This window comes from Oncorhynchus tshawytscha, linkage group LG10 (genome assembly GCF_018296145.1).
Source record: "Oncorhynchus tshawytscha isolate Ot180627B linkage group LG10, Otsh_v2.0, whole genome shotgun sequence".
In the NCBI taxonomy this organism is placed as follows: domain Eukaryota; kingdom Metazoa; phylum Chordata; class Actinopteri; order Salmoniformes; family Salmonidae; genus Oncorhynchus; species Oncorhynchus tshawytscha.
The window spans coordinates 30,388,653-30,401,261 of record NC_056438.1 but is presented as its reverse complement, the minus strand read 5'-3'; the positions used below and the strand labels follow the sequence as shown (position 1 = coordinate 30,401,261).

The following is a 12,609-nucleotide window of genomic DNA, read 5'->3' as shown; positions in this document are numbered from 1 at the left end:
GCCCTCTCCCAGGTTGTGCAAGGTAGTGTGTGTCCCAAATGACACCCTATTCCCTATGTAGTGCACTACTTTTGACCAGAGCACTACAAAGTGAATAGGATGCCATTTGGGATGCATTACATTTTTTAAAAAAGAGAGTTGGTCCAATACTGTGGCCAAAGAGCTTGCAGGATGTATACAGTAGGTCTGCCTTCCATTGTCCATTGTTACAGGGACTGCCTGCCTGGACTGACTGGGGTGGATTGGCTTTGGCTTCCATAAAGAGCTGGGGAAATACCGAGCCTCAGGCACACACAATTAGGGTTAAAAATACAACAAAGGCAGTAGAAGTAAAGGTTCCAGGGATTATTTCCCCACCAAATTCCTTGTAAACAAACGGGACTGGGGGATACAGGTCAGCTAAAGTAGAGATGGAGACTATAGACAGGCCCAATGACCAACTAAAATACAAAACGCTGTTAAAACATATTTCAATCCAATATTTAAGAAAATGGCCCAGGTCATTGGTAAGTGTCATTTCCAGTTATTGCTTATACCTTCAAAATGGTGCCCCTTCCTAAACATGTAGTCTGATTAATCCAAACCCAGCAGATTTTCCCATCCTGTGCCCCATTATATTTGATTCATTGGATTTGTTCTAAATACCCCCTCCCTCCCTCCCTCCCTCCTGGCCAGTCAGTCTCAGCAGCCAGGGTGCGACCAGCTGATCCCTACCATGCTGCATCACAATAGTCTTACTCTTAAGCATTTCCTTTCCTTGTTCCATGCCCTTCATCTTTACCCATCTGAAACTACAGGCTATATGGTTCTAGTGATTGAGGGTGTACGGCAGGATTGGAGCTTGAACCAGCCACTCTGTGGTTTCTGGGTAAATTCACCATCTGTGCCATTAAAGCCAAAGCTTTTTGGCATAAACAGTAGGCTTTACACATACTGGGAGGCTACATGAAATGGTGCTTTTGGCCATAATTTGCTTCCACCTGTTCAATTTTTGGCCTCAGTTCACATGGAGGAAATAATACAACGATAGGAGAGAATACAATGACAGGAAGCAAATGCGGGTCCTTTGATACACCAACACAGTGTCCCAGCCAATGAGGTATGGTCACGGGCACCATACCGTGAGAGTTCATTAGTCTGTCAATTAATCACGCTGCAACCTGCTCACCCCGGCAGGACCCCCTACACCTCGTGTTCCTTTGTGTTGTGCCTCTCCATCCCTCATAGCAACCTTGTTCAAGTTGTTGTAGCAAGAATATTTTGACCATTTCATATTGAAATGCTCAACTGGAGTTGAGACAGACGAGGCAAATCATTTTATTCTCACGAGAAAAAAAAAACTGGCAGAGAAACAATTTATACGGAAGTATTATGCCAAAACAAGGGAGGGGAGGAAACAAACAAACTGATATCGTTTACATAATACATTGGAAAATTCTACAGCAAAACGCCTTATATTTCCCCAAACACAAACGACTCACACCCTTCGAGGTGATAACAAGCTATGCTACTGTAGAAACATGGTTACGAGCACGTGGTTTTGTTAGACTACAATTATCTCAACAATCACGGACAGAATAACAATGAATGAAAGTAGATGTGTAGGCGTAAAACAAAAACGCTTACCTTTTCCGTTTCTGTCCATGTCGCCTAGATACTTCCAGGGTGCGCACTTATCCTGTATGGTAAGCAGGCTGTGGACTCTCGTGCGTCTCCCTTCCCTAGCTCCTTGCTTCCTTTCCCTTGGTGATGGGTCATTGGCGAACGAACGGATCGTTTTGGTGAATGTTGGAACCGAATTGCATCGGTGAAAGAGGCGTTCATTTTGGCTGCCTGATTTGCACACTACTGCTTTTTTGAGCTCAAAACAATGTTGTTGTTTTTTGCAGTTAAGTTACAAAATAATGATCCAAAGAGAGTGAATCCTCACTGCAGAAACAATACATAGTGGGGAGAGGAGAGCGCGTCAATCTGGTCCATGCTGATTTATTTATTTTTGCTGGCCATTTAATAATTATTAAATGGCCAGGTAAAACTGTATTTGAACGCGCATTTCACGATCTGACATAATGGTAGCCTAGCTTTTGTGTTATACATTGGAGATTGGCTTTTTTTTATGGTTCTAGGTTGTTTGTTAAGCATTTTGAACGAAGAGCCGTTTGGGAGCCAAATGAGCCGGCTCTTTTACGTGAACGGAGCCAAATGAGCCGGTTCACCGAAAAAAAAAACAAGAAATGCCCATCAGTACTTTCCGTGGGTGATGGGACAGAAGCATATTCCAGCTGTCAAGAAGACAGACGAGATGGACACAGTAGTAGCCAATCGCAGCCGTAGCTTACAAGGGCTTTCCCAATCACAGATAAGGGGTGGGGGTCTTTGCCTTTTAAATAGTCAGTCTAGTGGATTTGAGGCAGCTGATATAATAACTATTTATCAACATACAGGCCTATCAAGATATTAAATAGACTAACACAGAATGGCTGTTTGCTCATCTCTGTAGTCTCTGTTTTACTATACATACAGGCTATGTGAAACCATGATGAATCAAATGACAACAATGATTCACAGAATGATTCACTTCCTTTCATCAGCACCTGTTTCAACATAATAGATTCACAGTGTGGAAAAATGATTCAGTAGCAAGACTGCACCCAGAAATCTTCTTTCCTTTCTCCCAGAGCAACAAATTAGACAGAGTTGCATATTTGTTCACTGGGTTTAAGCTGGATGTCCTGTTCTAATTTAATTTAGAGACCGACTAAATCACACACGTCAAACCGATTCCACGGAGGGCCATGTGTCTGAGAGTTTTCGCTCCTCCCTTGTACTTGATTGATGAATTAAGGTCACTGATTAGTAAGGAACTCCCTTCACCTAGTTGTCTAGGTCTTAAATGGAAGGAACAACCAAAAACTAGAAGACAAAAAGGCCCCCCATGGAATGAGTTTGACACCTCTGGACTAAATGAATATTAACCAGGTCTCTCCAGCCCTATTCTAGAGCTACCCTACTGTCGTTTCTCACTGCAACTCCAGTCGTAACTAACCAGATTCAGCATATCAACTAGCTCATTATTAGAATCAGGTACACTCGATTAGGAACAGGGTTGGAGAACAGGGAACAGGGTTGGAGAGCCCTGATATGAACCAATAAGGATGTCTGTTGTATCTGGAACAAACTTTCCTCACACCAGAGGAGACTGTCACGTATACAAAGTTAGCTACACACGTTTGATAGGTGCCACTGAGACATTTCAGTTTGTCTGAGAATAACACAAAATAGTTTTCACTGACTGCTCAAGCAACTACCCAAACAGTCAAGATTCTGACCAGTTAAATTACCATAAAACCACAGCACACATCAAAAGAAACGGTACTGAATGAAACATTTATTTAAAGATGGACATCAGTATTTCTTGCAAACCAGCGAAGCCAAATAAGAACAAAAGCTAAACAAAAGGCTTAGTTACGGCATTAGAATAATGTTAAGCCATATTTTCAGCCTCTCATCATCCTCCACAGGGCCTCAACAACATCGAATCACAGCATATGGTATCCGTTGGTTACACAGTGCAAAATAATAGATTGTGACAGAGCCAAATTCATTTTAACGTCATCATATTGCATAACGGCAATGTCAGCATGATTCTAATTGTGTGCCACAGAGACGGCTTCGCGTTACTCCTAGCCATTAGGTTAAAAGAACAACATATTTGATAAAGACTAGTCATTCCATAACATTGGGGTTAATACAATGAGGCAGACTTATTTTCACAGGACATTCTATAACAAACATGGTAATACACTTCTCTGTGACCATAGTGGCGCAATGGACATATACCTGCATACATAGGATATTCATAAATATCTGGCTTCCATTACAATCAAACAAGCAAAAACAGAAGCCACACATTGACCATATGATATGTTATTATGTCTCTATATTCAAAATAAATCGGAAGCAAAAGAATTGCGTCTATTGGGCAGCTCCTTCCGATTTCCTGTTTCAAAAGCGTAAATAAAGTTGTGAATCCAACACTGTATTGACCTTGACGTAAGAGAGACACGCAGCTGATTCCTCTGAGTGGGAGGCCTGTTTACCTAAAGAGATGATGAATGGGTTGTGCAATCTGGCCTGGTGTGTATCTGGGCTATGTGAGATCTGCTGATCTGGCCTAGTGTTTATCTGGGCTATGTGAGCTCTGCTGATCTGGCCTGGTGTGTATCTGGGCTATGTGAGCTCTGCTGATCTGGCCTGGTGTGTATCTGGGCTATGTGAGCTCTGCTGATCTGGCCTGGTGTGTATCTGGGCTATGTGAGCTCTGCTGATCTGGCCTGGTGTGTATCTGGTCTATGTGAGCTCTGCTGATCTGGCCTGGTGTGTATCCGGGCTATGTGAGCTCTGCTGATCTGGCCTGGTGTGTATCTGGGCTATGTGAGCTCTGCTGATCTGGCCTGGTGTGTATCTGGGCTATGTGAGCTCTGCTGATCTGGCCTGGTGTGTATCTGGGCTATGTGAGCTCTGCTGATCTGGCCTGGTGTGTATCTGGGCTATGTGAGCACTGCTGATCTGGCCTGGTGTGGATCTGGGCTATGTGAGCTCTGCTGATCTGGCCTGGTGTGTATCTGGGCTATGTGAGCTCTGCTGATCTGGCCTAGTGTGTATCTGGGCTATGTGAGCTCTGCTGATCTGGCCTAGTGTGTATCTGGGCTATGTGAGCTCTGCTGATCTGGCCTGGTGTGTATCTGGTCTATGTGAGCTCTGCTGATCTGGCCGGGTGTGTATCTGGGCTATGTGAGCTCTGCTGATCTGGCCTGGTGTGTATCTGGGCTATGTGAGCTCTGCTGATCTGGCCTAGTGTGTATCTGGGCTATGTGAGCTCTGCTGGTCTGGCCTGGTTTGTATCTGGGCTATGTGAGCTCTGCTGATCTGGCCTGACCCTTGAGCAAAACAGAATGCACTTGGCCCTACACTGCTATAAGGAACCTAAAAGGGTTCTTTGGCTGTCCCCGTAGGAGAACCCTTTGAAAAACCCTTGTTGGTTTCAGTTGAGGACATGGAACCCAAATGACAAATGAGTTCAACCTGGAACCAAAAAAGGTTCTCCTATGGGTACAGCCGAAGAACCCTTTTTTCTAAGAGTGTAGACACTGACTGAACTAAGACACATTTAGCATTTCCTCCCTAATAGTTAAGGTTAGGATTAGGAGAATGGAATCTGATCCCAGATCTGTGTGTGCCTAAGGGCAAGTTCAGAGCTCAGACCTGGATATGTGTTCCTTAGTTTCTGCCTCTCAGCTTACACTACTGTTTCCACAGCTGTTCAAACACAAAAACAAACACAGTGTTTCCGAACAGCCCTCCATTGTGATCTCTGTTCTGGGAAAGCCCTCCTCACCATTGATAACGCTACATCAACCTTCTTTCAATGTTACAATGTGATCCAACAGTGATCCAAAAAGGTCCAAACTTACACACATCCATACACACAGCATTCTTCCAAACTGCATAAATGATCATCCGATCTAAGCAGACATTAGATTTGACAATGTAATTCTGCAACCCTATCGGCATTCACATTCAACGAGGCACACTCAAGCACTTTTATACATGGTCGACTCCATTGCTCCTGTATCAGCACTTTGTGACATCTGCTGACGCAAAATGGGTGTCATAAATACATTTGATTTGAATCTCGATAAAAGCGCTTTCATTTCAGATTGACATGAGAAGTCAGGAGACATGAGCTTTGATGACGACGGCTTAATGTTCTACTTAGCGATGGAGCAAAACTCCGATTTGATATTTATTCAGATTGACTGTGTTTTTCATTTATATTGAGCATGTAGTTTTCCAATACACCTGCCCTATAGCCATTAGATTTAAAGATGACCATCCTCATCCTCCCTTTAAGATGTCTACAAATAAATGCCAAACAAAAGCATCTGAATTGGGCTTTTCATTGGACAAAAGTTGTGTTACAAAATGTGCATAAAATAATTAACCAAAATGAGGGACCAAAATGATCCAAATTGAGAATGTTTTTACAAACATTTTCATACATTTCCATCGTAGACGTCCTCGACCATCTCTCATATGCATGCATGCACCTAGAGGCAATATATACCTTGGCTTGCATAACAAACGCCGAGACAAATATGTGTACACTGTATGTCACGTGTATATTGTATACCACTTATGGTTGAATTAATTGTTGGAGTTCCTGGAGACTTAGCAAAGCCAATATACGTTTCCCCACCACATATGTGGCAGTGGATGCCAAATGATTTACAAACAACGAACATAGAAAGGGTTCATCCTCTATCACAGAAGGTACAGATTATATGTCAATATGTCATTATCAATTCATTAAGCAAGGCTTAACTTGTATTGCTCAAGTGCTGCTGCAGGCCTGTGTTAGATAGTGTGAGGACAATGAGGGGGGAGCAGATGATAAAGGTGTCATAACAACACGATTCTCACATCTGAAAACTTCCACAGAATGGATGACGGCCATCCAGGAGTCAAAAATAGCTTATAAAAATAATGTAGGTTTTTGATGGGAAGGGATTTACGTAAAAGTGTCTGGCAAGGCAGTGTTTGACAACAGGGCTTGAAAGAACCTGAGGCTCTATACATCTGCTATGGGTATCAGTGGTGCCTATATGGTACTGTTTTTACCCATGATTCATGCTGTTGGCTCTGATCCAACCCCAACACTCCCATCTTCACTGATTTATGAGTGGCGTGTGTAAGATACAGCCCTCTATCAACAAATCACGGCATGGCTATCAAACAAACTACCCACTTAAAAAAGGAGAAGATAAACTTTTCCTATCTTAACCTCCACTGCTGTAAAATGATACATCTGTTGTTCAGATATGAGACTATAAGTTGCTGTGAGTTAGAGGCTAGCACAGGCTACAGCGGGGAAAGGGAGGATAGAGAGAGAGAGAGAGAGAGAGAGAGAGAGAAAGAAAGAAAGAAAAAAGAAAGAAAGAAAGAAAGAAAAGGAGATGGAAAAAGACAGAGAAGAGGAGTAAGAGGAGAGGTGAGGTGGTAAGAGAAAGAGAGAGAAAGAGAGAGGGGGGGGGAGAATGAGAGAGAGAGGGGGGAATGAGAGAGAGAGAGAAACCTTAAATGAGACACGGTAGATAAAGAAAGATCAAGTGAGAGAGAGAGACCTTAAGAGAGGGTAAGAAAAACAGATAGCAGGAATGATAAAAGAGGGGAAAACGAAACAGATAGAAAACAGACAGAGATATTGTTCCAAGTCGAGATAAAGACCGTAGAAGAGGCAGACGTTGAACCAGGAAGAAACAGAGACAAAGAGAAAAAAGCCTATTTCTCTTTTTGGGGAGGAAGGGGGAGGGGGATGCAGAACTCACATAGAGGCGGGGCGAGGGGAAGAGGAGGAGTGGTGTCAACGGGCCATGCAAATGCATCTACCCCCCCCACCTCCTCAAAGGTTATAAAAAAATAACATTCAGACCACAACGCATACAAAAGCTATATGTGACGAACATTGCCTCGACGTTGGATGTCGGTCACGGCGACATCGTGAAAATGTCTCCACCTTCCTTATTCTGGCAGAGATTATGTTTCGCAGGCGCAACGTCGTATGGCGGTGCATATATAGATGATTTCTGATGGGGTTTTTTTTCTTTCTGATTTCCTTTCTTCCAGACTGGACAGACGTTGTAGACTAGAGATGCTATTTTTATCCCTGTTACAGTCACTTGGCTTTAGAAAAGGCGTGCCTTCTTTTTCATGTCGTTCTTCTTCCACAGGGCCATGCGGTCAAACTGGTCCAGGGTCATCCCGAACACATACTGGAAGTCCTCTGGGGAGAGGTGTCTCTGGAAGAGACAAGAATACAAGACAATATGTTTGTATTCATTAGAATGACAGGACCGACAATCTGTGGAAGCAAAATAGTGGGAATATGACAGACAGACACAGACAGACAGACAGACAGACAGACAGGCAGAATAGAAAGAGAGAATAGAAAGAGAGTATATACGAGAGGCAAGAGAAAGAGTGGTGAGAGAGAGAAAAAAAGAGGTGAGAGAGAGAGAGATACTATCAAATACATAGTTCAGCGCATTTAGTGCAGGATTCCATGTCCTGTGAAGTGCACTTGAGTGCAGTCGCCTCACTCAGCCCCTGTAACAACACCACTCTCATACACACACAGAGAGATGTAAACATATGTTTCCCATGCTAATAAATCCCTTTGAATTGAATTGAATTGAGAGAGAGAGAGAGAGAGAGAGACCGCAGTGACAGGTGTTGTGCTTTCCCCCACCACACCCCACCACACCCCACTCCTTAGTGGCGGCAGGTAGCCTAGTGGTTCGAGCGTTGGACTAGTAACCAAAAGGTTGCAAGCTCAAATCCCCGAGCTGACAAGGTAAAAATCCACCGTTCTGCCCCTGAACAAGGCAGTAAACTCAGTGTTCCTAGTTACATTTTTAAAAACCCAGGGGAGCAGAGCTGAGGGCCTGACTTGGACACACTATGTCTGGGGTGACCACAGATGGAGAGAGGGCCTGTGTGGGATGGCAAACACTAACCCCTAAGATGAGGCCTAAAGGTCTGGCTGGACCTGCTAGGATCTTCATCCTCTTAAGCTGTGCCTATAACCTGCTTTTGTATTTCAATTCTATTTGAGATAAGCTTATGTTAAGCATTATACAGCACTTATCATACTTACGTCATCCTCCGGTCCAAATTTACCTACACTTACACACATCTTACGCAACTTTCTTCACCATGAAACCTCAACCTCATCCATGTGTGACCAAAAACCTACTGTTGTGTTCAGCATGAGAATATCATTGGTCACTGGTTCTTTAATGAAAGATTTAACACACCAAATCAAAGCCCATGCCTCAGAACCATGTCTGTCCCCTGTTTGGCTCACATTACAAATACTATAAACCCCCAAAATGTCAAAAGTATACGATGGAATCGTTTTTTTTTTCTTCCATGAGCTGAAATAAAAGATCCAAGAAATGTTCCATACGCACAAAAAATATTTTTCTCTCTCAAATGTTGTGCACAATTTTGTTTACAACGCTGTTAGAGAGTATTTCCCCTTTGTCAAGATAATCCATCCACCTGACAGGTGTGGCATATCAAGAAGCTGATAAAACAGCATGATCATTACACAGGCGCACCTTGTGCTGGGGACAATAAAAGGCCACTCTAAAAATGTGCAGTTGTGTCACACAACACAATGCCACAGATGTCTCAAGTTTTGAGGGGGCATGCAATTGGCATGCTTACTGCAGGAATGTCCAACAGTGCTGTTGCCAGATAATTTAATGTTTATTTCTCTACCATAAGCCGCCTCCAAAATCATTTTAGAGAATTTGGCAGTACATCCAACTGGCCTCACTACCGCAGACAACGTGAAACCACGCCAGCCCAGGACCTCCACATCCGGCTTTTCACCTGCGGGATCGTCTGAGAAGGGGGATCTGGGGTGCTGAGGAGTTTTTCTGTCTGTAATAAAGCCCTTTGCCCTCAAAGGCCCACTCATGGCTGCTCACCTGCACAGTCATGTGAAATCCATAGATTAGGGCCTAATGAATTTATTTAAATTGACTGATTTCCTTCTATGAACTGAAAATCTTTGAAATTGTTGAATATTATGATTATATTTTTGTTCAGTATAGAATCGGGCTGTCATCGTGTGACGGTCAATCAACTAGTTTCCATAACGACCAGGCATCTCCAGCGGAGAAGGGAGGAATCTGGGCAAGACACCGCTGGCATCACATCAGATGAATGCAACATGGTACACACACCTGCCTAGAAGGCCAGCATCCCGGAGTCCCGCCTCTTCACTGTTGACGTTGATACTGGTGTTTTGCGGCTACTATTTAATCATGAAGCTGCCAGTTGAGGACTTGTGAGGCATCTGTTTCTCTAACTAGACACTCTAATGTACTTGTCCTCTTGCTCAGATGTGCACCGGGGCCTCCCATTCCTCTTTCCATTCTGGTTAGGGCCAGTTTGCACTGTTCTATGAAGGGAGTAGTACACAGCGTTGTACATGAAGTTCAGTCTAAAGTAGGCCAGTTTTATTGTTTCTTTAATCAGAACAACAGTTTTCAGCTGTGCTAACATAATTGCAAAAGGGTTTTCTAATAATCAATTAGCCTTTTAAAATGACAAACTTGGATTAGCTAACACAACGTGCCATTGGAACACAGGAGTGATGGTTGCTGATAATGGGCCTCTGTACGCCTATGTAGATATTCGATACAAAATCTGCCTTTTCCAGCTACAATAGTCATTGACAACATTAACAATGTCTACACTGTATTTCTGATCAATTTGATGTTATTTTATTGGACAAAAAATGTGCTTTTCTTTCAAAAACAAGGACATTTCTAAGTGACCCCAAACTTTTGAATGGTAGTGTACGTTTTACGGACACAGTGTGTTTTACATTAGTTATGTTGTTGTTATTAGTTGTTATTATTCCCAACTTTCAGCTCCATTCAACCCCTCCCATCTATCTCTTAACACCATCCATATTGGATTTTTATTTGCCATTATTACTCTTAGTAATCACAGCCCTCCATCCACATAATACAGGCATCTCACTTTGTCTGTCTGTCTGTGTATGGGGAAGCCACTGGGGTGTCTGTGTGTTTGTCCCGCTCGTAAATATCGACACACGCACACACACATACTGCAAAGCACAGGATGATCTCATGGTGGGTTTAATGGGATTCCACAGCAGATTTGCATAAATCTGTGTGTGTGTGTGTGTGTGTGTGTGTGTGTGTGTGTGTGTGTGTGTGTGTGTGTGTGTGTGTGTGTGTGTGTGTTTGTGTGTGTACATGTGTTTGTGGACCTAACTCTATGTTGTATAACACACACAGCAACTAGGTCTCACAGTCTCACGTCGAAATTAGACGTTCATCCATGTTTCTCAAAGATCAAATTTCGAAGTGGTTACAAATGTCAAATTTCTACATGTTTAAGGTTAAGTTTAGGCATTAACTCCACTATTTTAAGGTTGAGGTTAAGTTTAGGCATTGACTCCACTATTTTAAGGTTGAGGTTAAGTTTAGGTATTAACTCCACATTTTTAAGGTTAGGGTTAAGTTTAGGTATTTACTCCAAAATCTTACGTTTAGGTATTAACTCTGAAATCTTAAGGTTAGGCATTAACTTAAGGTTAATGCCTTAAGGTAAGGGTTAAATTGTGGGATAGGCTTAAAACAAAAATAAATAGCTTTCAATTTGTTTTACCCCGTTTTCTCCCATATTTCGTGGTATCCAATTGGTAGTTACAGTCTTGTCTCGTCGCTGCAACTTCTGAACGGACTCAGGAGAGTCGAAGTTCGAGAGCCGTGCGTCCTCTGAAAACACAACCCAACCTAGCCGCGCTGCTTCTTGACACAATGCCCTCTTAACCCGGAAGCCAGCCGCACCAATGTGTCAGAGGAAACACTGTACACCTGGCAGTTTCAGCGTGCACTGTGCCCGGCCCGCCACAGGAGTCGCTAGTGCGCGATGGGACAAGGGTATCCCTGCTGGGCACATTGTGCGCCGCCCCATGGGTCTCCCGGTCGCGGCCCGGCTGTGACAGAGCCTGGACTCGAACCCAGAATCTCTAGTGGCACAGCCTTAGACCACTGCGCCACTCGGGAGGCCCTCAAAAACAACTGCTGGATTCAAACTTACAACCTTTGGAATCAGGTTACTATAAATCGAAAACCATACCTAGACTACCAACAAGGCCTTGGGGAAGTACTGTAGTTAATACTGTAGTTAAGATAACAACTGATGTCGGATCAGTGCAGCCTCAGTGTCTCCATTCAGTTACGTCATCAAAATCCAGACATCTGTATTTGGAGCTCATTGTGGTGTTGCATTAAGACACTTTATGTCTTGTAATAATCTCCACATGCATTGTTAGTCTCACCGGTTCTGAGCACAGAACGAATGACTTCATAAATCTTGGTAATCACAACCATCCATACACATAATAGAAGCATCTGTCTTTGTCTGTCTGTCTGTGTACGGGGAAACCACCGTCTGTCCCGCTGGTAAATATCCACACACACACACACGCACGCATGCACACACACACACATACTGCAAAACACAGTGTGATCTCATGGTGGGTTTAATGGGATTCCACAGCAGATTTGCATAAATCTTTGTGTGTGTGTGTGTGTGTGTGTGTGTGTGTGTGTGTGTGTGTGTGTGTGTGTGTGTGTGTGTGTGTGTGTGTGTTTGGGCCTGGCTCTACGTGGTATTACACACACAGATGGGGTTTGTATGAGTGAAAAATGAAATCACCAGTTTGAGATAAAAAAAACTTTACTGCCTGGATAATGTTGCTTCACCCCGAGAGATGATGACTTATCATCTGAAAACAGTCACTCCGTCTCACACACATGCACTCACACACACGCACACACACAAACCCATAGCCTGACACATATAAGAGGACGTATGTGATTTGTGGACAGTGGCACATACAGTAAGTGCATACACACTCACAGACAAGTAGAGATATTCTAAACCCACTGAAATGAGACCAACACACACACACACACACACACACACACACAGGGC

The 12,609-nt window shown here is 43.4% G+C and overlaps 2 protein-coding genes across 2 annotated transcripts in view; both read right to left on the bottom strand.

The window, feature by feature from the left end:
• Window positions 1-1,755, bottom strand: part of LOC112260098 (actin filament-associated protein 1-like) — a 120,250-nt gene extending 118,495 nt beyond the window's left edge. Inside the window, exon 1 of the mRNA XM_042328492.1 lies at window positions 1,627-1,755. Coding sequence (XP_042184426.1) covers window positions 1,627-1,645 — 19 coding nt within the window. The 5' untranslated portion in view covers window positions 1,646-1,755. The remainder of the gene's footprint in view (window positions 1-1,626) is intronic.
• A 1,613-nt stretch (window positions 1,756-3,368) lies between these two features.
• LOC112261017 (actin-binding LIM protein 2-like) overlaps window positions 3,369-12,609 on the bottom strand; it is a 104,083-nt gene continuing 94,842 nt past the window's right edge. Inside the window, 1 exon segment of the mRNA XM_042328494.1 lies at window positions 3,369-7,859. Within this exon segment, the coding sequence (XP_042184428.1) occupies window positions 7,746-7,859 (114 nt within the window). The 3' untranslated portion in view covers window positions 3,369-7,745.